The sequence below is a fragment of the Enoplosus armatus genome, chromosome 2 (assembly GCF_043641665.1).
Source record: "Enoplosus armatus isolate fEnoArm2 chromosome 2, fEnoArm2.hap1, whole genome shotgun sequence".
NCBI classification, from domain to species: domain Eukaryota; kingdom Metazoa; phylum Chordata; class Actinopteri; order Centrarchiformes; family Enoplosidae; genus Enoplosus; species Enoplosus armatus.
In genome coordinates this window covers 14,040,093-14,066,246 of record NC_092181.1, presented here as the reverse complement: position 1 = coordinate 14,066,246, position 26,154 = coordinate 14,040,093, and the positions used below count along the sequence as shown (strand labels likewise).

At 40.0% G+C, this 26,154-nt stretch overlaps 4 protein-coding genes across 4 annotated transcripts; 2 read left to right on the top strand and 2 right to left on the bottom strand.

Annotated features, from left to right (window-relative positions):
• Positions 1-4,098: 4,098 nt before the first annotated feature.
• Positions 4,099-9,364, top strand: emp1 (epithelial membrane protein 1). Its single transcript, XM_070915243.1, has 5 exons — positions 4,099-4,122; positions 5,047-5,139; positions 5,617-5,716; positions 6,052-6,192; positions 7,708-9,364. Exons 2-5 carry the CDS (start codon positions 5,065-5,067, stop codon positions 7,866-7,868), a joined length of 477 nt encoding a protein of 158 aa, XP_070771344.1. The 5' UTR covers positions 4,099-4,122; positions 5,047-5,064; the 3' UTR covers positions 7,869-9,364.
• f8a (coagulation factor VIII associated) lies at positions 9,077-14,366 on the bottom strand. The gene is made up of 12 exons (XM_070915231.1): positions 14,290-14,366; positions 13,784-13,830; positions 13,547-13,619; positions 12,242-12,401; positions 12,030-12,098; positions 11,782-11,902; positions 11,588-11,680; positions 11,228-11,292; positions 10,657-10,738; positions 10,449-10,495; positions 9,966-10,021; positions 9,077-9,854 (listed from the first exon to the last, which is right to left on the bottom strand). The coding sequence occupies exons 1-12, from the start codon at positions 14,346-14,348 to the stop codon at positions 9,773-9,775; spliced, it is 954 nt and encodes a 317-aa protein (XP_070771332.1). The 5' UTR covers positions 14,349-14,366; the 3' UTR covers positions 9,077-9,772.
• A 732-nt stretch (positions 14,367-15,098) lies between these two features.
• Positions 15,099-17,034, bottom strand: nfam1 (NFAT activating protein with ITAM motif 1). The gene is made up of 5 exons (XM_070926840.1): positions 17,015-17,034; positions 16,127-16,248; positions 15,553-15,666; positions 15,321-15,431; positions 15,099-15,222 (listed from the first exon to the last, which is right to left on the bottom strand). Exons 2-5 carry the CDS (start codon positions 16,223-16,225, stop codon positions 15,160-15,162), a joined length of 387 nt encoding a protein of 128 aa, XP_070782941.1. The 5' UTR covers positions 16,226-16,248; positions 17,015-17,034; the 3' UTR covers positions 15,099-15,159.
• Positions 17,035-21,708: 4,674 nt separating this feature from the next.
• On the top strand, positions 21,709-23,685 carry LOC139290423 (uncharacterized). Its single transcript, XM_070912204.1, has 3 exons — positions 21,709-21,823; positions 22,014-22,143; positions 23,281-23,685. The coding sequence occupies exons 1-3, from the start codon at positions 21,709-21,711 to the stop codon at positions 23,603-23,605; spliced, it is 570 nt and encodes a 189-aa protein (XP_070768305.1). The 3' UTR covers positions 23,606-23,685.
• Positions 23,686-26,154: the final 2,469 nt, after the last annotated feature.

Sequence of the window (26,154 nt, the reverse complement as noted above, 5' to 3'; positions counted from 1 at the left end):
CTTCAGAGTAGATCCACACCAAACCACAGAGAAAATACAGTCCACTTCCTGTTTTACTTAAATCATGGTAGCTGTACATACTGTACCTTCTGTGCTTTCGGCAGTGAGCCATGTAAACTGGGTATCTGATTCTTGCCTCATATTATTGTACCGGCCACAGATGACCTGAGTGGGGAAGTGTCAGTATAGTTCTGGATCCTAGACCTCGTACTGAGAAAATCTGTACTGTCAACATATGAGGGAGTGGTCAGTAAAAGAGCAAAGGAAGCAATTATGGTATCTATCCTCATCCCACCTCCAGGAGGATAAAGCAGCCATTGTAGTACTCAGATCAGGACTTCCTCCGTCCATGTGGTCTTCACTGAGAGACCACAGCCTAAAGGGAGACCGAGGCAGAGACGAGATGAGGCCTGTTAGAAGAAAAGAAATGTTTTACATAAATGTTCTTTTACTGTTTCTATATACTGCTTCTTTGTAGAAATAAGAAGACCTATAACTACTCATGCTTTCTCTCATCTGAGACAGGTGATAAAAAGCTTTACTAGAGATGCACTGTCTGCCAAGTAATCCCCTAATAACATGGTACCATTTTACTGCAGCCAATAATAATACCTATCTGACAGTATCTATTCAAAATATAACAGTTTGTGGTTGAAATATGATCTGAGTAGTCGAGTATGTCAATATACTCCTTCCTGCTGTCTCTTTGATAATCTAAGTGTATTTCCTTATCCACTCCTACCCTTTTGTCTTCCCATTTAACAGAAGCCAGGTTACAGAGGAAAAACTGTCTTATAGTCAACTTGTGAGTTTATAAATGTCAGAAAAAGGTTCCTACGTTATAGTATATATAATATTATATCCCCTAATATATTTCCAGTGGAGGCTCAGGCTGAATGTCACATATATTGGGGTATTTTGCCACTACATATCTCTGTAGTCATGTTTTCATATATTGTGTGCCTTTAAAAAGATGAAATATATGTGTATATATATATATATGTACAGTGGCTTGCAAAAGTATTCAGCCCCCTTGAACTTTTCCACATTTTGTCACGTTACGACCACAGACAGAAATATATTTTATTGGAATTTTATGTGAAAGACCAACACAAAGTGGCACACAATTGTGAAGTAGAAAGAAAATTATACATGATTAAAAAAAAAATTTACAAATAAAAAACTGAAAAGTACGGTGTGCAAAAGTATTCAGCCCCCGAGTCAATACTTTGTGGAACCGCCTTTTGCTGCAATTACAGCTGCAAGTCTTTTGGGGTATGTCTCTACCAGCTTTGCACATCGAGAGACTGAAATTTTTGCCCATTCTTCCTTGCAAAACAGCTCAAGCTCAGTCAGATTAGATGGAGAGCGTTTGTGAACGGCAGTTTTCAGATCTTGCCACAGATTCTCGATTGGATTTAGGTCTGGACTTTGACTGGGCCATTCTAACACATGAATATGTTTTGTTTTAAACCATTCCATTGTAGCCCTGGCTTTATGTTTAGGGTCGTTGTCCTGCTGGAAGGTGAACCTCCGCCCCAGTCTCAAGTCTTTTGCAGACTCCAACAGGTTTTCTTCCAAGATTGCCCTGTATTTGGCTCTATCCATCTTCCCATAAACTCTGACCATCTTCCCTGTCCCTGCTGAAGAGAAGCACCCCCAGAGCATGATGCTGCCACCACCATGTTTGACAGTGGGGATGGTGTGTTTAGAGTGATGTGCAGTGTTAGTTTTCCGCCACACACAGCGTTTTGCATTTAGGCCAAAAAGTTCAATTTTGGTCTCATCTGACCAGAGCACCTTCTTCCACATGTTTGCTGTGTCTCCCATATGGCTTCTGGCAAACTGCAAACGGGACTTCTTATGGTTTTCTTTTAACAATGGCTTTCTTCTTGCCACTCTTCCATAAAGGCCAGATTTGTGCAGCGCACGACTAATAGTTGTCCTGTGGACAGATTCCCCCACCTGAGCTGTGGATCTCTGCAGTTCGTCGAGAGTCACCATGGGCCTCTTGGCTGCATCTCTGATCAGTGCTCTCCTTGTTCGGCCTGTAAGTTTAGGTGGACGGCCGTGTCTTGGTAGGTTTGCAGTTGTGCCATACAATTTCCATTTCCGGATGATGGATTGAACAGCGCTCCGTGAGATGTTCAAAGCTTGGGAAATCTTTTTATAGCCTAACCCCGCTTTAAACTTCTCCACAACTTTATCCCTGACCTGTCTGGTGTGTTCCTTGGACATCATGATGCTGTTTGCTCCCCAATATTCTCTTAACAAACCTCTGAGGCTGTCACAGAACAGCTGTATTTGTACTCAGATTAGATTACACACAGGTGGACTCTATTTAGTCATTAGGTCAACATTCGATCATTCAGCAATCATCAGGCAACTTCTGAAGGCAATTGGTTACACTCAGAGAAAAGGGGGCTGAATACTTTTGCACACCGTACTTTTCAGTTTTTTATTTGTAAATTTTTTTTAAAATCATATATAATTTTCTTTCTACTTCACAATTGTGTGCCACTTTGTGTTGGTCTTTCACATAAAATTCCAATAAAATATATTTAGATTTGTGGTCGTAACGTGACAAAATGTGGAAAAGTTCAAGGGGGCTGAATACTTTTGCAAGCCACTGTATATTACAGAATTGGAGTATTAAGAGCTCATGTAAGGGCACAGTGAAAGGGTCTATCTACACTGGTATAGATGTACATGTGAGGAATGACAACAAAGACAAGTTTTGACATTTTATGACAAAACAGATTTGCAAAACTTTTACAGAATATTTACATGTGATGCAACTACTTTATGTGACTTGAGTCTTTGATATCTGTTCACTTCATGTATGTCGTTGTATGTCGTTGTATGTCATTGTATGTCATAGGGCAGAGTATTAGCTTCATCTGCAAAAATGGGTTTTAAAAACCCATAAACTGGGCTGATCATGTATGAGGGTTGTACAGTAGCTCAACATGGTTTGAATTAAGAGCATGTCCACATTAGGTCGGCTAAATTTGTAAAAGCACATCTCTCTCTGTCCACAACGGCTTCCAGGGTGTTAAATGTTAAAACGATGTGTATGGGATGAATGCAGCTTTTCCAAAACGATGAAGTGGGCACAGTGAGTGTCATGGGCTGTGCGGCAGGAACGTAGGACAATGTTTAGTCATATTTAAACTTTCTTATCTTTTGTGAATGCTAGATGTACACGTCTCAGTGACGTAATCACCCACTGCAGGATTTTGACTGTCATGGTTTTGGACCGTGAGAACCGCACTGAAAGATCCCATCACTTTCCTTCACAGGTTCTTGTCCACAGTCTGCTGGCAACACGCTCAACATGTGTTACTGCAATGAGAGCAGAATCAATGTGGTCTAGTGAGAGGAGATTGACTAGCAGACACACTGAATAATCTGTTGAAGGCTTTTTTATTGATTCACATTGATTTTAATTCCACTTTCTTGCACCAATCGAAACTGCATCTACACGAGCTGATTAGACTCGCTTGAAAACATGTTGCCATCAGAGTGTGAGTGCTGTCGGAGAGATGAAGATGTCCCCAGCGTCTGGAGCTCAGAGTGCGCCGCTGTCTATATCATTTCTTAATGTCCCATCTTTAGAGAAGTCGTTTTATGTGAATAATGAACCGGCAAGTGTCTGGAAGCACAAGTGAGAGGGACACTCGCACTGCTCTGCAAGACATATTTATGGATCTCCACAAATTAATATTACATATTCAGAGGAAAAGACTGTTGTGTAGATGGGACACCCAGGTGAGAAACTGAGCTACAAGAAACCAGTTTGTGGCAGCCTGTAGGGAGGGTGTTGGAAGAATAAAAAGAGAGCAGACACAGAAATACAGCTGGAGGTGTTCAAACCCCACGTGACAATGAGTGGCTTTAAAACTTTAGTCCTCTTTACTCAGTTTGGAGTTGAAGGAGGCAACCTGAAGCCTTTTGGTTCGTCTGGACGTTTCATTGAAGGGAAATTTTTTTTTTGAAACTTTATGGGTGGGGCTTGGTGAGAGGGAAAACAGGGTGGTGTGTGTGCTGTGAATTCAAAGCTGGGTGGGTCTACAGTGTTTCACATTCCCAAATAACTCCCGTGCGTTAAAGCACTCTCAGGTAAGCTTTATCCGTTGTTGTTTATATTTTATTATTTTATAAAGTTACGGTCTTACGGGCTATTTGTGTGTGTGTTTTTGTATGTGTAGAGTGCAGAAAAGTTCACTTGAGCGTTGAACAGATTTTCTAGAGCTCTTTGAGGAATTGTACGGATGTGACTGTGCGTAAAAAAAAAAAAAAAAAAAAAAAGTATTAAAAGGACGCGTCCGACTCCAAACTGTGCAGATGAACACAGAGTTGAACAGTCAACCGTGTTTATATTCATGTACGTACGTTAGAGGTGCGTTTATCATCACTGTCTGTCGTGGTGTTCTCGCGCTCTTTTCAAGTTGTTGACTGTAGTACAGGGCCTGTGTGTGTGTGTGTGTGTGTGTGTGTGAGTGTGTGACGGAGCAGCACTCATTTGGGAATGCCCAAACAGCGTCTAAACAAATGCGCCTTTCTTGTCGACGGAAACCTTTTAACATTCATGAAGAATGAGTCGTTAAGCGGACGGATAAGTATTTGTGGGCGCTACAAAATAGATGCGAATTCATTTGAGCTGTCAAATTATAGAAAATACCTTTTTTTTTTTTTTTTTAGATAGAGTTCCAAGATGTGAAAGTTATCTGAGCAGAGAGGTGAATCTGTCGGGGAAGCTGCGGTGCGTTTGACAGCAGATGTGTGTGTGTGTGTGTGTGTGTGTGTGTGATTCAAAAATGTGTCTGTCTGCGAGAGTTGTGGGGCGAGTTTGGGCTTGCATGCAACGGCTCTCCTCTGTCAGGAGGTTTTTTTTTTTTTTTTGCCTTTCTGTTTTAGACAGTATTTATTTGGGACAGCTGTGTGAATTGATGCTTCCTCATGAACAAGCCTGCGTTACGTTGAGTCCGTGCGTGGAAAATAAATAATGGTGTGCATCTTTTTCCGCCTCTCCCCGGTTATCAGTTTTTTAAAAAGGCCACGATGTTGATGCTGGCTGGGATCGTTGTTCTGCACATTACCACCGTCATCCTGCTTCTGGTGGCCACCATCGATAATGTAAGTGGATATTAATGTCTTTTGGTTTGCTCATTTAGCACACGCCTGTGTTCAGAAAGAACAAGAAAAACAGAAAGGCTTCATGTAGGGCTGCAACTATATTTTGATTATCGATTAATCTTCACATTATTGTCACGATTCACCGATTAATCGTTTAGTCTATAAAATGTCACAAAAATTGTGAAAATGCCCAAAGTGACGCCTTCAAATAACTTATTTTGTCCAACCAAAAGTCCAAAACCCAAATACTCATTTACTACAGTTTTCTGGTATTTTGCCACCCACAGTGTTACACATCTATAGAGAAAAACTTACAGAATATTAGAAAACTGACACTGAATAGGTCCGTCAACACTGGTACATTTGTTAACACTATACATCTGCAAAACTGTTACTAAACATTTCTTTCCATGTGATGCAACCAGTGTGTGCACCTTGATATCTAGTTTTTATTCTCATCTTCATCTGTGTCTCCAGAGCTGGTGGATCACTAATACAGGGTCGACTGACTTGTGGGGCCGGTGGGAGCTGACGAACTCAATGTGGCATTACACCAACCTGAAAAACTACCCCGAGGGTAAACTCCATGAATGTTTTAATGAATGGGATGGGTGATCTGAGTGCTTTTGCTTTTGCCACGATAGAGTTCATATATTGACTTGATCTGACTGGAGATTCCAGATGTTAAGATGTAGAAACAGACAGGATGCTGATCGGGGACTGTAGCTGGTCAGAAATGATCACTAATGAACAGAAATCAGACATCATATGTTATTAAAACTGTTGGTACAATTATACAATAAGTTCATGAATAATAATTTATGAAGATGTAGGTGAACATTGTATCTGTGTTGTTGTTGTTGTTGTTGTTGTTGACCCCTCTCTGTCTGTTCTGTCGTCCTGCTGCTGCAGAGTATCTCCAGGCGGTTCAGGCCACATCGGTGCTGGCCTGTGTGTTTTCCATTCTGGCCTTGTTTGTGTTTGTGGCTCAGCTGTTCACGCTGCCCAAAGGCCAGAGGTTCACCTTCACTGGCATTTTACAGCTAATCGCCTGTAAGTAACCTGGAGTCAAAACGTCTGACCTGCAGCTGTTAAGAAGTAATGATTTATTTATTTACTTGCTTCTTATAGCTGAGATTTGTGCATTTCTATGGAGGATGTGCTAAATGCTTGACAACAGTTGTTTGAGACCTCAATCTTTTTAGACTTGTATCTCTGCGTATCTGTAAATACTTTGATTTGATAGAACTGAGCATAAAATGTCTTAGCTTCCAACAGAACAATGTGTTAAAATATACAGATTTTCTCTCAGAGGAGGTGAGGAAGAGCAAAACTTAATAAGTTGAAGTGTGTCTCTAACTATTTTGAGAGCATGTCTGCTCCTCTGTTTGCACATGACATTTGACACAAACTCCATGGCAGCAGAGCTCAGCTGCAGCATGTACAGTGTTTCTGCAGGATAGTGTTAAAACAAACATGGATGCAGAAGGTCAGTGATTTTCACTCATGTGCCATCCAGGTTCAAGAGTAAAGATCACAGCAGTAGAGTTTGTACTCTCCGTGTCTTTAAATTAGTCTTATGTGACTGTGAATCTTGGCTCCTGTCAAAACTGATAATTGAACATTCTCAAACTTCAGCATGTCTGAGGCTGAAACCAAAATCATATCTTTTGAGGAGAGAGGCTGCTTTTACGAAATGGGGCGGAGAAGTGATGGTTGAAAAAATCTGGGAAGATATTGGGGTTTTTTTTAAACGTGCTAATAAGGGCTGCAATGAACGATTTGATTATTGATTAATTTGCTGATTTGCTCATAATTTCTTCGGTAAGTTTTCTTATTTTGTCCAACCATCAGTCAAAAACCCAAAAGGTATTCAGTTTATTATCATAGAATGCAAAGAAAAACAGCAAATATTCACATTCAGAGGCTGGGACAAGGGAGTTTTTTTTGCCATTTTTGCTTAGAAATGTATAAAACTATCATTAGATTATCAAAATTGTTGCCGATTATTTTTCTGTTGATCAACTAATCAATTAATACACTATGCGTTTCAGCTCTGGTACTAATTATTGGTCAACATGGGCAGAATATTGTAATAATAAAGTAAATAATGAGTCTTAAATTCTGTCATAAAGTTACAAGATTCACAAGAGTGTGGAAAATCTAATGTTGAAGATAAGTCACATTCATCACTGAATTAGGCGTTTTATTAGTACATAATCCTATATTCAAAAAAATGACTTATTCATGTAGAGAGAATATCTGTCACAATACAATTAAATAAAGAGGGTGAGTTATGGATTATCTTTGGCACTGCTACTAATGCATAAAAAAAAGCCTACAGAAAGCACCAATAATGGGATTTTAACATTTATTGTTATGAGTTTATATAACTGGAAAATTAGCAAGGTGAAACTGTCATGTTTCTCATTTCATTGTGATTTCAGTGGAGTGTCTGCTACACCGTCCCTGTTGATGAGCCTCATTTTATAATAGGAAAAATAATTACTTCTTAATTGCCTTGTCTGGGTGCATGTGACAATATTCCCCCTTTATTCTCTCCTGCAGGCCTGTGTATAATGATAGCAGCCTCGATCTACACGGCCGAGCTTCACACCAGCGACACAGAGGGAGGGTATGGACACTCCTATGTCCTGGCCTGGATCTCTTTTGTCCTCACCTTCATCTTAGCCATCACCTACCTCATCTTGCGGAAGAAGAGCGAGTGAGAGGACAAGAGGAAGGAGGGCAGGCCTGGGATCATGTTACCAGTTTCAATTGGGGAAATTAAAGAATTGGATTTGTTTCAAAATTTGGAGAAGAAAAAAAACTGGAGATTGTTGATCTGCAGTTATGAAAATGGGGGTTTAATGTTCAATTGCTAACAAGAGCCATTTGTTTATATTATGAATATTATAAATTGAAATGGAACCCATGCTTACATTACATGAAGGGCTGAACTTGACTATTTTTCTTCATATATATTTCTATTTGGTTGAGGAGAGAAGAGGGCAGGATAATATTTTATCCACCAGGAGGGCAGTGCGGGCTACAAAATGATGGCTGTGATTAGGAGGGTGCAACCCCTAAAAGTGCTCATTTCATAGCAGTATAACCAAAAAATAACTAATAAATCATTTATTTCCATTGTCTTTTAGGAGGTAGTTACATAAAGGTTTGGAGAACTCAGTCCATACCCATGAGTACTGAATAGTTTGATATTTTGAGAAATATACTTATTTACTGTCTTAGGTGAGAGTTAGATGAGAGGATCGATACCACTCTTATATCCGTGTGTTAAGTTAGAAATGGTTAGCTTAGCTTAACATAAAGAATGGAAATGGCTAAACAGCTAGCCTGGCTCTGTCCAAAGGTTTGTTTGTTTAAACCGTACAAAAACCAAAGTGTAAAAATGACAAATTGTGGCTATGAGCGGGGCTATTTGTTGGCCGAGCACTTTTTAAGAATTTAGTGAGTTTTAGAGGTGCTGGCTGGTGTATTGTTTTTTGACCAGGCTAGCTGTTTCCCCGTTTCCAGTCTTTATGCTAAGCTAACCAGCTGCTGGAGGTAGCTTCATGTTTACCGTACCGAAGAGTGGTATCAATCTTCTCAGCTAACTCTGCAAGAAAGAAAGAGAATTATTTCCCAAAATGTCAAACTATTCCTTTAAGAGTCTAACAAAGTTGACCATGTGGGAGGGGAAGAGATGTAGCAGTTGAAAATAATCTGAGATTTAAGTCCTTATCATCCTGTATAATCATGTCATGAGGCTGACAGTTACTACTGCAGCTTTCCAGAGAGGAGTGAAAAAATACTATCTGTGAAGGTACAGCATGTTGGCAGAACTACAACATTCCTGTTGTAGAACTTGAAAAATCAGGAAAGACAAGCCTTAATTTACAGTACAAGTAGTTTTAATCATGTAACATTACTGAAGTATAGTGTATCCTTTTTTAATCTATGTACATTGTAACCATTATATTTTTGTAACATTTTGTATTGAGTGTATTTTTTATTTACCATGTTTGATTTTGTGTCTGTAGTTGGCTGCTATCATAAGAAAAGTACATGCAACTTGTACAAGTGAACCTAAAGTGAACCAGGGATGGAGGACAACGGTGTTTCATTACGCCGTATTTCATAACTATGCAATAGGAAATTTTGTTTGTAATTACATTGCAATTTAAGCCATATCATTTATTAATAAAACAAATTATATCACAAAGCCTTCATGTTTCATCTAATAAACTGCTTGTCACTATTACATAATAAATACACATGAACCAGTACAGTTCTATAGCCTTCACTCAAGTAAGAGGACACAAGATTTCATTCAAATTATTTTAAATTTAGGCTCAAGTTAACATCTTATCACATACTTTCACATCAGGGTAATAATGGACAACATACAGTTCTAGAAAATGCTTCTAGCTTTTCACTAATTTCTAAATCTGCCAGACTACTTAATAAGGGTACAGTTTTGTATTGCGTGTATTTCTCTGAGTGCAAGTTACAACATTGAGGTTTTGAAAACAACACTTCTTTGGGCCTTACAACAGACCCAGTCAGAAACAGGAATGTTCCATTATATAAAGTATCGTTCCCAGAGGAAGTGAGTAAAAACTGGACTGTACTAGATGCCTTGCCCAGACGGCGTGATGCGTTCCTGAACCACCAGGTGGAGAAGGTGATTCTGCTCAGCACTCAGAAACGGCCTGAGGGGGAGAAAAAACACACAATCAATATGGAAAATTAAAATTAAGAAGCAATAAAAATGCTGCTGAATCCCCATCACATGATGGAAATTAACATTTCTGAATGCTTACCATAACTCGGTCTGAAGAGACTTGAGGGACTCTGTGTCTTTCTCCTGACATGCCATCTGCAAAACAGATTTGCTGTTATACACTGCACAAATAAAACCATGACTGCACGTTCAGATGACCTTGACAACTTCTCAGAGTCTAGTCAATGTTTATGCTCTCTTATAGCTCTTTAACTCTCCATGGATAGAGCCTGTTCATCCAGAACAATTCTCTACAGAATATTTTTTATGAAGATTATTTAAGTCACGATTAAACATCAATCAAGAACTGTGAATATTGATTTTAAGGACATAGGTAAATAATCTACTAACACTGTCACCACCTGCAAATAGAATAAATTCCTTCCATGGGCAAAGGAAGACAAACTCCAGCACATTTGTCACTGTCGTGTGAAGGCCGTGAAGACCATCAGTTTTCCTGTATGAGGCAGGAAGGATCAGGAAATCCTGTGAACTGTTCAAGTATGTGGATGATGAAACTCACCACGACTGACTGCAGGAGCAGGAAAACATTCTCAGGCAGGAAGGTCACTGAAGGAGAGGACGAGATCCATGTTTACACCACTTCAAATAAAATAACTCATAGGGTTCAAGATCCAATTTCTGCAATTTCTGCATTCCCAGTGAAAAGAGAACATATACAATTTATACGTTTTTGCTCTAATAATAGCTCAATATTGAGCTGCGTTTACCTTGGCTGTGAGGGTCGAAAGACTCCCATGCATATCTCTCCAGGGTCTGGGCATGTTCTGGTAACAACTTCTGAGGCGGAGGCTGCAAAGGAAAACAGCAAGTTTGGACCAATAAAGTGCTGCTGCACCAGTTTGTAATGTACAGATGTGGGACAAATAATCAATATTGTGATGCAATATCAATACTCTTGGCATCAGTAATGCAATATTTTCTGTTGCTGATGTGGAGGCGTTTCCTTCTTTTAATATTTAAAATGTTACTGTTCTGCTTTCTGGAAGTTCACCCTTTGGCTAGTTGATGGCTGTTTGACACTGAAGTATTGGCAGGTGTTCATGTTGCTGTGCATCTGTGGTAAAAATACTTTGCACGGGGTACATAGTGTTTCATCACAACTACCTATAAAACCTGTTAAAAATACAGAACTGGTTTTCATCCTTTATAAAAAGGTATTTTCCCTTATTTGAGGGCGTATTTTCCACTTCAGTTACAAAGACACTGTGATACAGTTGTTTTTTTCTTGCAATATCTTGTCTTCATATATAAAATAGTATGCTTAAATAAAGTGCTTACCTCAAGCAACATCAGCAGTAGCACTCTGGAGATCTCACATTTTGCCACAATGTCCAGAAATGCACCTTTTTTTCAGGAAAATTAAGATAGAAGAAGAGAAATGAAGACAGTTCACCATTTTCTGGTCAGTGTAATCAATGAAACATACAACAATGATAATAAAGCAGAACGGGAGAGGTTTTTCTTTAGTTTTGTTTAAACATCCATCTTCTGGTCTCAGCATTAAAACTGTTCTTTTCCCTACATTTTTTTTGACATATTGCATTCAGCCTCCATTTAGAAAAGTGTATCACTGTGGATTCTTTCATACATAAGATTATTTTCAGCAGGCAGATACTGTAGATGAATGCAGAGCCTCACCAATAGGGGTGCTGGTGCCTGGTAGCTGCAGTCCTCTCTCCTGACACATCAGCTGCATCTCTGTGAACACTGACAAAGCACCGTCATAGTCACCTGCAAAAAAAACACACGCACAAGACATGCAAGGTTGAACTGCAGAAAATCAAACCAAATCATATATAACACACATAAAACACACATCAGACTGAACTCACGGGTAAGAATTTTACACGTGGCCATTTCTCCCATGGACAGCAGAGCTTCGATTGGCGTCTGTGTCTGCAACTCTGCAGCCCTCTGATAATGAACAATAGCCTCTCCTGGTCTGTTCATCTCCTATTGAAATCACAGGAGGAGTAGAGATTAACACATCATTTGATTCAACTTAAAAAAAAGAAAATCAAAGATCAACATAAATTATTTTTAGGGACAGCTGGAAGGGTTAGCTGATCTGAAGTTTTACCTTGAGAGCGTTGCCAAGTTCTAGACACAGGCTGGCTGCCATCACAGGCTGGTTCATCTCAATGTACACCTGTAAGCCATTTGTACATCACCATTATCTTACAGTCTCGGTAGAAATGTGGAAACAATACAGGAAAGTACTCCCTAATATATTCTGCAAATCTGTTGCTTCAAGCACTAAAATGTCATCAAAAACTAGGAATCAAAGTGTACCTTGATGGCAAAACTGTAGCAGTTGAGTGCAGCCTGAAGGTGCTCATCAAAGCCCGGGGCCTGCAGTGCCCTGTTCTCCTTCTCAGACGAGAGAAAGAGGCGGGCAGCATCGGTTAACGCCAGAGCCTCTCCAGGAGCGTTAAAAAGAGTCTGCTCACACCTGCAAGACATTCAGGATGAGTTACAACAACAGATGCATCATCAGCAGTAAACATGTCATCACCGTGAATGATGCCGGCTCACAAACACCTCTGTCACCCTGTGGTGGTTTATTGTACGGGACATGAACAGCTAGAGAGGAGTCATCACTCACTGGACTGTGCCTTAATGAGATGATCTGACAAAGTGGTTACTAAATCCTTAACATGTAGTTCAGACCAATCAGTGTTTAGTGAGTTGAAAACATAGTAGCAAGGACTCCAAAACTTCGTAGCGAACATGATATGATGTGCCTGACAAGTGGAGAATTGACAAATGATTTAATGTACAGATACAGATGCAGATGATGTTTTAACTGCCTAGCAGGGTGAGCAGCATCATCAGAATAATCACTCCAATGACTTACCAAATGACAATTTAATGTGGTGACTCTACATTTTAAAATCACATCATTGTCTTGCAGCAGGTCGCCAATAAGGCTTTCAAGAAAGTTTCACAGTGCTCAGCACGAGTCTACATCTTTTCCATTTATTGTTTATAGTGAGGCTGCTGTGATTAACGAGTCACAAATGACATTTACATGATTTCTAAAAACAGCAGTTACTTGAGGAATCTTTAATGACGTGAAGGTAGGACTTTAAGTACGCTACATTGCCGAAACTAAATCTAAAGCCATGGGAATTAATAAGTTGCTATAACAGCCTCCACTCTTCTGGGAAAGCTTTCCAAAAAGCTGAAAAATTTGAAACTTGTCTTGAGGGATTTGCTCCCATTCAGCCACAAGAACATTAATGAGGTCGGCCACTGATGTTGGGTCTGGCTTGCAGTTGGCATTGTTTCAAAAAGGGTTGAGGTCAGCGCTCTCTGAAAGCTAGTAAAGCGAACACAGAAAAGTAACCAAGTTGTTGCTACAAATTTGGAAGCTGGCTATTGTGTAAAATATCATGCTTTCTGCTATTTTGTAGCATAAAGATGTTGCTTAAGTGGAACTAAGGGACCCAAACCATGAAAATAGCTGCAGATCAAAAGGACACAAAAGTAAGTGGACAAAGGTGGCTCATACTTTTGGCCATAGAGTGTCTCCTGTATTGTGTTAGACACTGAGATGGTTCAGGTCAATCTGGTGCAGAAGGAGTGTCCACTCACCGAGCCATGGCCAGGTTACAGAAGGCAGCATACTGAAGGCAGTCCTGCTGCTTCAGCTCCTTGGCTAACTGACCTGAAACACAGGTGGAAACAGGGAAATCACTATGAGACAAACAGAAGAAACTGTTTGATGACATATACTCTCTGTAATGTGGATGAGAAAAAGGAGGAAGGCTGGAGATGGTGTCATGTCGTGCGTATTGAACAAATACTGTTGACTGACTGGCAGACACTTACCAAACTGCTCACTCGCCTCCGCTACATTGGGCTTCCGGAGAAAACGTCTGCGACAAGGAAACACAAGCCTTTCAATCGTCTAAAATAACCCAATTAGCTAGTTAGGAAGTTATCGTAAATACACTTCTGTTAAGGTGCCAAACAAAGGAATGAATGTGTGCTTCGCCAGTTGTAGCGACTGTAGCTAACAAAATTAATGTTACCGTTAGCTGTCGAATAACGCAACAACAGATCAGTTACCACTTTATATGAACCTTAACTAAACAATTAAAATCTACCAACATTATATTTGCATAAGACATTAAATACACACAAAGTTAGGTTAAATAATGTCATGTGGCACTGACAGTAATGACAGTGACAGGCTAGACAGTTAGCTTAACCTAGCATATCAGCGCTAGCTGTTAGCTGTATAACTTATCTGTAGCATTATTGTCATTTAACGTTACGCTAATCCTGATATTCGGTCATCTTTCTATCTAAACTAATGGAGCTCAAAGCCTTACTTTTTCAGTTTATTGGACACAGCACGGTATCTCGCCAGAAAATCGCCCTCTGCAGCCATGATCAATGCAGAAAAACACAACAAACCAAACCAGGAAGTCCAACAGACAGGAGCGTTGGCATTGGCTCGTAGACTCGACATTTCACAATTTCATTGGTCAGCGTACGTAAAAAGGGTGGCGCTTATCATAGAAGGAAATGCCCACTTAAGGAAAGATGTTGCGGAAACGCAGAAATCAAGGTTTCAAGGTTCATTTATTGTTATTTTACAGCACAGGGATGCACAGTGAAATGTAAGTTGCAGCCCCTTCATGCTACACACACATAACATATATACAAATATTTAAAGTAGAATAGAATAAAATTAAATTAAATTGCTGTCTTGTGTTTTCAAGACAGAAATCAGAGAAAGACAGGTGACAGATATATTTTTGCAATTTCTGTAGTAGGTAACAGCAAATTGCAATTCTGAGGTACTTTACTTATGCTATTCTATACTTTTACTCCACTGCATTTCAGAGGGAAATACTCTACTTTCTTATTTTATACTATATTTTACTCCACTACATTTATTTGACCACTATAATTACTAGTTATTTTGCAGATTCACATTTTAAAAACACAGTAAATTATACGGTAAATTAAACCTCCCAACAGTAAATAAAATAGTTAGAATTAGCTCCACCATAGCCAGCTACAGCATTAAAATGACGGTTAAATGAATGCATCCATAATAATAATCAAACAGTATAATACATTGTAATGTAACACTGATAGCGGCCATTTTGCCTGCATAGTGAATACTTTTGCCTTTATACTTTTAGTACATTTTTCTGATAATACTTTTGTATTTATATTACAAAATTATATATTCAAAAATTCTCATAGACAGACTCAAATACGTCTTCATGCTGGGGTTGTGTGGTTTGCGCCATCTGTGGAGGAAGTAGGAGACAGGTCAACTTAATAAAAAGTTGTATTGTTTTCCACTGGTAGCAGAAAATGTGACAAAACTCCTGAAGTTCACACTGACCGTTTTTTGGGGTTCGTTTTTCTTGGGCTTAGCTTTGCTTTGGTCTGGCTCTCTGTTGGCAGCCGATTGGTCCAGCACATCATAAATGGACCTGGGCCGAGGCTCTAGACTCTGAGGGAATTTCTCATATCAGTTTCCCAGAAATATAAAAATGAACATATGAATGCAGGGAAGATGGAGGACAAAGATGACGCGTGTCTGTCTATATACTGATGAGTAGAAAGGTGCTTACAGCATAGAAAGACGTAGACTGAGCTGTTATCACAGCTTCCTCCGTCTCTCTCTCCTTCCTTTCTTCTCTGTTCTGCTTTCTGTTTCTGTTGTCACCTTCAATGATGCGTTCTTTCTAAAAATTACAATTGAATACATCAACAGAAAAAAAATCAATAACAAAGACTGGATAACACACAAACTAGACTATGAGGCACATAGGGATTTTCTTGTGATATGGCATTACGTCTTACTTATTACATCTCTCTAGTTTTGTGTCTTGTGACTGGACTCAGTTAATTATCAAATGCTTGAATTTAATTCTTTGCTCCTAATAATTTGGCTCGATCACAGGGCAGTCCTGCCTTTACTCCATCCTCAAAGTCCATCTTTGAGCTATGAAAACAACACTATGCCATGTCAAGTAAGTAGTATGGTCAACAATGTAAAAGGACATGGACTGAAATGTGGCCTGTCAGCTTCACGTCACACCAAAGTTTAAGTCTGTAACAAAGCAATACTCTTTACTGGTTACTCGTATTTTGCAACATGCTGTTTCTTAACTTCTGCCGGAGTACAAGAAGGACGTGTCTTACCCAATGTCCTCTGAAGACACACACCGAGCCGACCACGCTGAAAACCAGCAGCATGCCAGTGAAAATGCCGACTATGATGATCTCCGAGTCAGGCAACATTACGACCTCCTTGTAGCCCTCATCTGGAAAACACACACCATTCAATGTCAGTCAGTGCCAGGAATGCATAACTGGACAGCAGAGGTTGGCTGATAAATTCCTCATCTGTCAAGAGAGTAATCCACTAGCTAAAAGTCAGCAGTATCAGTCCGCTCATGGCTTTTGACATGTACAGTAGTTCCCAAGCTGGGGATCGGGACCCTCCAAGCGGTCCCAAGATAAATCTGAAGGGCCACAAAAATAATAACAAGAATAAGAAAGAAAAACATATATTTCTGTTTCACAAACTTATAGTTTTTAATTTTTTCTGACTTTTCAGTTTAGTTTTTGTTGTGAAATACATGCTATTTTCTGCTTTTGGGGCGCTCCAAATATCCTTCAAATTAAATAGTTGGTTGAACTGTTCATAACTCATGTCCACTCAAACACTGAAGACAGTGGCAAACAAACTAGCGAGTAGCTAGCTCATTAGCTAACACTGTGTGAATAAGTGACCTACAACTTTCACCAACAATTTATGTGACTTTGTGCCAATCAGCACTTTGTTTTTGCTTGTCGAGGACACTTTTTAAGGGTTCTGAGATTACAAAATCATTATTAACATACTTTATTGACATGACATTTATTTACATGAAGTCATTCACAGAGAGCTCACACCTCCAACTGACGATCTCAATACAAAGACAGAACTGGACAAATGAAATCTGGTCTCTGCCATGTCACTGCCCTAAAAAAAACTTTTTAGTTTCTAGTTACTTTCATTCACATTGTCTTCTTTTTCATACTCACTTCTTACTTGAAGAAACCAGTACACCTTGGCTGTTCTGTATTGACAATAGTATTCTCCCGAACTCGTCAGGTTTTTCAGCTCTAATGTCATTTTACCAGTTTCTGCCCCAGCGACATCATAGCTGTATATCTGAATGTTGAGAGGATCGAAGCACTTCAAGACCTCACTTTGGTTTGCTGGTCCCTTCAAGCTAGATACAATGTTGAGGTCTTCACCTGCGAGGGCCACAAAGACTGTGCTTTCCAGGTATAGTTCTGTGAGGGGACATACATAGAGGTTAACATTAGAGCTGAAATGCTTAGTTGGTTAATCAACAGAAAATGAATGTGTGGATTTGCTGTTTTTCTCTCTTTTATGTATCATTATGAACTAAATCTCTTTGGGTTGTAGACTGTTCAGTCGGACAAAACAAGTAATTTGTACACTTCCCCTTGGGTCTTGGGAAATTGTGACACATTTTCCACATTTTTTTGGACATTTATAGATTAAACAATTAATAAAACAATAGATAAGTAATGAAAATAATCAGTACTTGCTGTTGATATGACACTGAAGACATATATATATCTGAACATCTTTGGTTGCAAATAATTCAAAAGTCAACCTTCACTCTGAGTACAGTATCAGGGTATAGTTTGGATGGCTTACTTGGTGTGTCTATTCCTGAGCACACAGAAGGGAAGAAAAAGACAAATATCCAGGTCGACATGAGAGAGAGATGCCAAAATTGTTGAACTTCCATGTTGGGATTTATAGTCTATAGTCTTTGGTTAATGGTCTTCTTCGTTGAGGTTGTTCCTCGTATCTACTCTGTGTTTCTCAGGTTTCTCGGTACATAAACTGCAGCATTGGATTTCCTGTTTCTGGCAAAGCCACTTCCTCAAAATGTTAGTTTTCTGTTTTTCTGGACACTGACTCGCTGGGGACACTGAATCAAAGGGGGCCGGATCGCTAATGAACAGATTTACAACTCACAATTACATCAAAGCCTGAAAGCACTTGCACACCATGAGGATACACCCACGATAAAGTCGTACAAACGCGGCCTCTAACTTTCTTTGTGTTGTGTTAAGGGGGAGAAGTGCTGGTTGCATTATTGTCTGACGTCAGCCTCTGGTTGTGAAATGCGATGTTGGCTTTCCTCCACAGTGAGATACTGCTGGAGAAATAAGAGTGTGAGCCACGAGCGCACACCTCGTCATGTGGTTTTTAAAAGACAGAAGACGGGAAAGACTCACTGTGTGTGTGTGTGTGTGTGTGTGTGTGTGTGTGTGTGTGTGTGTGAGAGAGAGGCTGGAATTCAGCAGAAGGTGACAAATTGCCTGTTGTTAATGTGAACCAGCTGTGGATGGTATACTGGCTTCACAGCAGTAACTCTCTGTTGAATCGCTCTCTGAGGCTGCCAGGAGAGACGCGCAGATGTTGAAGTGCAGCAGTTATTATTATTTAACCCCATTTGTCTGTCTGTTTGTTTTTTTTCTTTTTACCTTTCCTCCCCCTTTCTTCTCTCTCTCCTCAACACTTGACTTCTTCACCATTTTCTCTCCGGCTGTATTGGTGGCCAAGTCTGACCTCACCTCAGCCACAGCATGAAAACAGACACATAGAGAGAGAGAGCTGGAATAACATCTGGATGCCAGTCAATAAAGAGTTATTCATTCCATTTCACATCCTGTCTCCTTCACTCTTTATCTCCCCTCTTTCCTGAGGAGTAAAGTACACAAATCCTCTACTTTACAAAAACATTGACAGATTAGCAGATTGATCTGTCAGTGTTGTTTACTGTAAGTGTAAAATGGTGTGGATTGTCTAATATCCCCTGATGTCATAAGTCTTCAGTGGTGGAAAATAAGTATAATAGTGTACTAATTTTGAGGAACTTTACTTATTTCCATTTTTCTGCTACTTTATACTCAAACTCCACTATTTTTTCAGAGGAAAACATCGTACTTTTTCCTCCACTACATTTATTTTAGAGCTATAGTTCCTCGTTCCAGAAAAAAAGATTTTATACACAGAACATATGATCAGTTTATAAAATATGATGCACTGATATAGATTAAACTACCCCAAAGTTTACGGAGTCATTAAACGTAGCGTCACCTCAGCCTGCTACAACATTAAAGTACCTGCATCTAAAGATTATTTTCATAATTGATTAATCAGCTGATTATTTTCTCGATTATCGAGTAATTGTTTGGTCTATAAAATTATCTATCTTCAAATATCTTGTTTTGTCTGACCGACAGTTCAAAACCCAAAAATATTCAGTTGACTATGTTGGGAGCAGCAATCAATTATCAAAATAGTTGTTGATTAATTATCTATCAACTAATTGATTAATCGACTAATTGTTGCAGCTCTACATTAAAGTTAAGCTTACTTGTTAATGCATCGATGATAATGCTCCAATTACATATAACACTGACTGGGGCCATTGACTACTTTTACTTCTGATAGTGTAAATACATTTTGTTTCCAATACTTCTGTACTTTTACTTCCAAGACTTTTATTTGTAATGGATTGTTCTTATAATGTGTTCCAGTAAAGGTACTTTTACTAAATAAAGGCTCTGAATACTTCTTCCACCACTAGTACTTAAAGTATTAAAAGAGTGTATATATTGTGTGATATATTCTTCCATTATTGTTTCTGATTTAAGCAGCATTTTATTGTATTTTATACACTGATCATATGTTTGCATGTAAATCTTGATCTGCAGAGTAACGATAGCTCTCAAATAAATGTAGTGGAGCAAAAAGAACAATATTTAAATGTGGTGGAGTAGAAGTGTAAAGCAGCAGAAATACTCAGTGAAGTAAAGGACAACTTCTTGCTCTCCTACACGCAGTAAACAAAGAGTAAATATTCAAATATTCTCACCTGCTCCCCCTCAAATGTAAACAATATCTTTCTGCATTCTTTCACGAGGCAGAATAAAAAAACAAAAACAAAACATGGCTCTAAGGTGTGTTGAGGCTCCGCGCTGCTTTTGCGAGGGTAAAGGGCAGACAGTGGGAAGCAGAGACAGATGAAAAAGGTCCATAACTCAAGTTTTGAGGAGACCACAGGACATTTCTGTTGAAACTCAATCCTGCAGAGGGCAAAGAAGAGGAGAGACAAAAACAGGCTAAATTATGGGACTTATCTGAAAGAAGAGAGGACGTGCAACTCATCTGGCAGCAGCTGCATGTCACAGTGTGTGTGTGTGTGTGTGTGTGTGTGTGTGTGTGTGTGTGTGTGAGGGAGAGAGAGAGAGAGAGAGAGAGAGAGAGAGAGAGAGAGTAGGAGTTGGGCGTGTGTTGGGGTGCAAAGATACAACAGAGTTTTATTTAAGAGTGGCTCAGCACTGGACCTGCCACACTCTCCTCCAAAAAATTACATTACAGCTGTGAGCCGAGGGTGGAGAAAGCAGCAGAGAAAATAAGAAGAAAACGAGGAGAAAAGACCGGGGCAGTGACAGAGTGGAGAAGCGAGAGAAGCAGAGGCATCTGGTCTACAAACTACAGATCGGAGCAAGGACTTCCTGCAGAGCATCATCATCATCATCATTTCAAGTCGTGAGTATCGGGGCTCATTTGCTCTGTTTGTCCAGAACAGTTTCCAGCATGTGATGCCTCCACCAGTGCACTGTTAGTCTGCAAAGTTGAACATGTAGTTTTGCATCACAGTGAAGGGACACTGCTGTGCTCAGTGTTGTTGATGTGATTGGCCAGATGTGAAACAAGCTGTGTCTGATTATTGTTCGGCTAATTTTCACAGGGCCTTTGATCGGCCCCCAAATTCATATTCCCTAACATTTATAATACCTCAACAGTGAGTCATCGGCTTATTATTGTCCAGTATGATTCACAGGCTTTGTCATGTGGATGCAATCCTGCTTTTTGCTTTTTTCTCTCTTTCGTTGTCCTCTTTTCTGGGTCGCCTGCTTTCACCTCCTCTCTTGTTTTTCCACTCAAACCTGGAGTCATGGGATTAGAGTTAAAAAAATAACTTCCTTTGTTTTGGACTGTGGTCATTCTCTCCTCATATCACTGAGGCTCTACCCAGGTTGGACAGACTTACATACTTTTTTTTTGTCTCACAACCTGCTCTTTTATGAAGTGTAGTAGTAGCTGTAATCACAGTGTACTTGTATTGATTTATGGATTTGTTGCTTTTAAGTTGAAAGACTTTAAGACACCTCCAAATAAAATAAAAAAGTACAGAAGTATTATCAACAAAATGTAACTAAAAGTTTAAAAAGTAAAAGCACTTGTTATGCGGAATGGCTCCTGTCACTGTTATATTACTACATTATATTTAATGTTGTATTGTTATAGCTGGATCTTAATTCAACAGCTTCAAAATGCATCATGTTCTATGAACTGTTGAATAAATGTACTGCAGCAAAAAATACAATATTTCCCCCTAAAATGTAAAAGTAAAAAGTAAGAAAGGTAGAAGTATATCAACATATTATACTAAAGTAAATGTACTCAGCTACTTTCCACCAGTGGGTACAGATGTGTGTGCACATCTGCATGCTGCTGAGTCTTGACGTCCGTGTTTCATCTCTTCTTTTATTTCCATCTCTCTCTCTGCATTAAAAGAAAAAAACATGTCAAAAGTTTATCTGTTCATTTTCAACACATGAAGGTTTGTTTTACTCTTTTCCTTTTTTCTAAAGGGGGCGGTGTCTGTCTGCCCGTCATGGCCCCTCCCTCTCTGTTGATGGTGCTGATGGTGGTTGCCACAGCAACTGGGGCCCGTTCAGCCAGCCAGGAGAATGAACTGGATTATGGGTACTGGAACTACAGAGAAGGAGGTAAATGCGTTTGATCTCGGGGTCTGTAAATCACAGAGTGACGAAACGTTTGAAGATAATTTATTGGTGAACTGAATGAAACGCAGCAACTGAAGAAACTCATTACAGCACATGTGGCCAATGATATTCATGATTCATTCAGGCTGTTTCCTTCAGATTGAAGCCTGATGGTGTTGTGTTTTGGTTTCAGCTGACAGTGTGAATGTGGCCTCAGTGCGCAGTGTGACCAGAGTGTTAGACGCCTGGGGAAAACGCATCTTCAATGAGATCAAGACTTTGCTGCACTCTCAGCCGAGCACTCTGCTGCCTGACTACTCCAGGTAGCTTTAACACCTGTGTCACCCTCTAATACATCCTGAAACAAGCTGTCTGAGCTCGGCTTATACTGCTCCATCACCTCTTCAAACACATTCTTTGTGACTTTTACATCATTAGTTGGTTCCTGTTCACACATTTACTACAACTATTAGTTAGGTCTGTCCATGTGTATCACAGGTCCTTTAGTCCCTCGTGAGCAGCTTGTGTCTACAGAAGGAGCACAATCCTTTCGATTTTATTATGCTTTCATGCAAACATAAATACGCAAACACAAGCAATTCATTTGCATGCGTAAAAACAATCTAAAAACACAAAATTACATGACCTGTCCATCAAAATTATTTAACATAATATATCTTATATTGCTGGCAGTGTGGAGAAGTCTTTAAAACAGCTTTTGTCTCTGATTGGGAGATAAAATCTACACAAAAGCTGAGGTTCAGAGGTCATTCTTGACCTTGGAAACAGCAGTTGACAAAACACCACAAGGTCTATTTAGTAGCTTTTTTGAAGCTTTCGATCATATCACATGGTCTTCCTCAGCAGTTATGCCACACAGTTGTCATATAATTGCCAACATAGACGAGAAGTCCTGACATTGCTCAGAAAAAATATTGGAAATTTGTTCATTTCCATTTCCATGACAAACTCATCTGCTGATAAAGATGATGTGATGTGATCAAAAGCTCAAGAGTAGCTACTAAATGGACCCTGTGGTGACATTTTCACAACTAAAGTGATGAAATTAATAATTAAATCTGATGTTTTTTTTTAAATAGATTGTTTTTTGGACTCACAAAAAAATAATCTTTTAAAACTAAAAACCTGGCTATGGCCCTGATGACGTCATTACGTTATGCTGCAGCCTATCTAAGAAAGAAAGTGACATCAAAGAATATAGTAAGAGAGGGACGGAGAGTGTCGTTGGAAATGCAATAATGTTTGACAACGTTCCCTCTAATTTTAATAAATGACATTCAGCAGCCCTGTTACAAGACACTGCTCCTCTCAGTAGTTCCCGGATGTTAACATATCTTTGCTCAGGTCATATATTGTTCTCCACCAGATCTGAGATCAGTATGTCTTCATAGACGTGTGAGTTGTTGGGTGAAGTTGAGCCTCCTCTGCTCGTCCTGCAGGGTGCGCCCTTTGTCCGAGTCCGTCAACGACCTGTTCAGAGAAGTCTCCCTGCTGCGCAGGCGCATCACCGAGCTCACTCATCGCCTAGCAACCCTGGAACCGTTCCTCCGTCACCACAGCTACCGGGAGGAGGAGGAGGAGGCAGGAGGCGGCCGGGCTCTGGTACCTCAGAGCCTGGCCCGGTACAGCCCGAGGACCGCGGGGAGGGCGAGTCCGCCGAGGGGGAGCCGGGTGGTGAGGAGGAGACGGGTGAGAGTCCTCAAGAAAGGGGGAGCGAAGCTGGTTCAGAGGGAGAGAGAGACACTCACTGATGGAGGGAGGTGAAGAGTAGCAGGTCCCGCAAATATTATATAATGTAAGAAATCCATGTTTTGAACTGTATAGATTTCATTTTTTTTTTTAAATAACAACATGATATATAGATACGGCTTGGAGCTTGTATTGATAGATAACTTGTGTCTTTAATAAACTTATTGATCATCACTATGCTGTTGTCCAGCTCTTCATGTCAGATTGAGTTTAAAGTCAGGACACAAACAGAAACAGAAGGCTCATCCTTGACACTGGAAACAGCAGCTTGACCGAAAAACACCCTGTCAACACAAAACAAGGTCCAACTTGTCTTTAGCTTTCAGCCACATGTCATGGCCTTCCTCAGCAGATGGCGTTGCTCACATCTCATGGAGATAGTTTAGTTGTTGTTTTTTTATCCCTTTTCGTTTATTGGCACATAAACAAATATGGAGATGCCAAGTGTTCAGTATTAATTTAATAAACCCACTCACATAACTGGCTCCACCGCTTGTCGACTTTGTGACTTTGCGATGAAAAGATGATAGCTTTATGAAATTAAATGGCCATTTGGAAAAAAGGCCACGTTAAATGAAATTAAAAAAGGACTTTGGAAAAATAACTGAAATTAAAGTTCAAAAATGAAATGCAATAATCGCTGTTATTGTGAGAAAAAGATGGAGAAGAATGGGATGATTTTTCATAAATATCTTTTATATTGCCTGTATTTACTAATATGATTATTCTTATTTATTCAGTTAAAATTGAACACTTTGGGTCGCCCACATGTAAACAGAATAAAAGCAGAACAAAATATAAGACAGGAGATGCCACGAAGCCGCAGGCATGTACAGAGGGCTCCCCTTTAAAGGGACACTCCACCTATTTTTCACATGACGTTCGCGTCACCTTCAGGAGGAGGAGAAACACCCAGCCCCAGCTATGGGCTGTTTACCAGCCAGAGTGGGTCTAATTTCCACTGCATTGTGGGAAATGTAGGATCCAGTGTTTTTGAAGCTTGAACCAGGACATCTCTACCTCTACTGCTGCGATTCTTTTAAAAATCTGTCTCTCGTGAGTCTCCCAATTTAAAGGAAGTGTAATACTAAAATGCTGGTGTACCCCTTTAATAACATATAATGAGAAAAAAAAACTACTCATAACTACAAAATAAAGCCTTTCTGATTTCACCAGTGTCCACAAGTCGAGAAAGACAATGAATTCCCAGAACTTTTTGTGCGCCTTAACTTTACGTTTGATTGTCCAGTAGCATCTATCATCTGACAGGAAAACATTAGAGAAACCAAGTCCATGCTCTCTCTACCTGTGCAGCACGTCATAAAGGACGCACACAAAGTAACCAGGGGATGCCATGTTTTTGCCACAGGGTGTCAGTGCTCGCATGCTGCCGTAATCAGACGTGACATTACAACTGATTCATGGAGGCTTGATCGTTTGTTTCTGCTCAGCTGAAGTGAGGAACGGTCCTCATGGGCCCCTGCCTGTTATCTGCTAACATAATTATACTGTTTGTGTGTATGGTGATCGTGTGTGCGTGTGTGTGTGTGTGTGTGTGTGCATGTTGTGGGCACAGGCATCCGAACTTTATGCCTTCATTAAAACTTTGCCAAGTGTTTCTACAGCAACCAGTTTCTCGGCGCTTCTCTTCTACAACTCCACTTGTCATCCACACCACATACTGCAGTGTGGCTTTTTCTTTTTTCTCTCTCATTTTCGACCTGCGTCTGAACACTCGCCGCTTGTCAAGTCCTCTTTTTGTTTCCCTGTGCCCCCCCATCATACTGTAATCTGTACATCAACCACCCCTCCTCCTCTTTATTTCTCTCCCCTCCCTCTCTTCTTCTCTCCTCTCTACACTGCCATGTGTGGGCGTTAAGCTCAGGCTGTACTTTCCATTTTGGTATTGTATTGTCAATGCATTGTTGCATCCAATCCAGTTAAGATGCTGTGGGAATACTGTATAAATCTCTCTCTCTCTCTCTCTCCCTCTCTCTCTTTCTACACCCCTCCCTCCCCCGCCTCCTCCTCACCCCTCCCCATCTCTGGAAAAAAGAGCCAGTTGCTAGGTAACAGTTAATTGTCAAGAAGTAGTTACATGTGTTGCAATGCATCCTGAGGTTGTTGGGTTTGGTGTAAGGAGCGAACAAGTGAGCAGAATAGACGGCTGAGAGGGAAAATAGTAAAGATTTGTCTTTTTTTTTTAAGAAGCAGCAGATAAAACTGATTATGAGATTATTTCTTCCGCCTCACCTCGTTCTGTGTCAGCGTCCGGGGGCTGCAGATGTTAAAATTCTCCCACCAAATCTATACACCAGGCTTCGGTACATTTTCAAACCTGCGGGTTTCTTTAAATAACTCCTGTTGCTGGACAAGGCTTTCAGAGTAAAGAGAGAGTCTGAGGAGTGAGGGGGAGTTTTTTTGGGGGGGGAGGAGGGCTTTGATCTCTGCTGCTCGGTTCAGTTTGCATCACTTCTTCCTTCCCTCAATAACCCCCCCCACCCCATCTCTCTCGCTCCACCTTTTATCCTCAAATCTCTTTATTTGTTTTCTCTTTGGTCTAC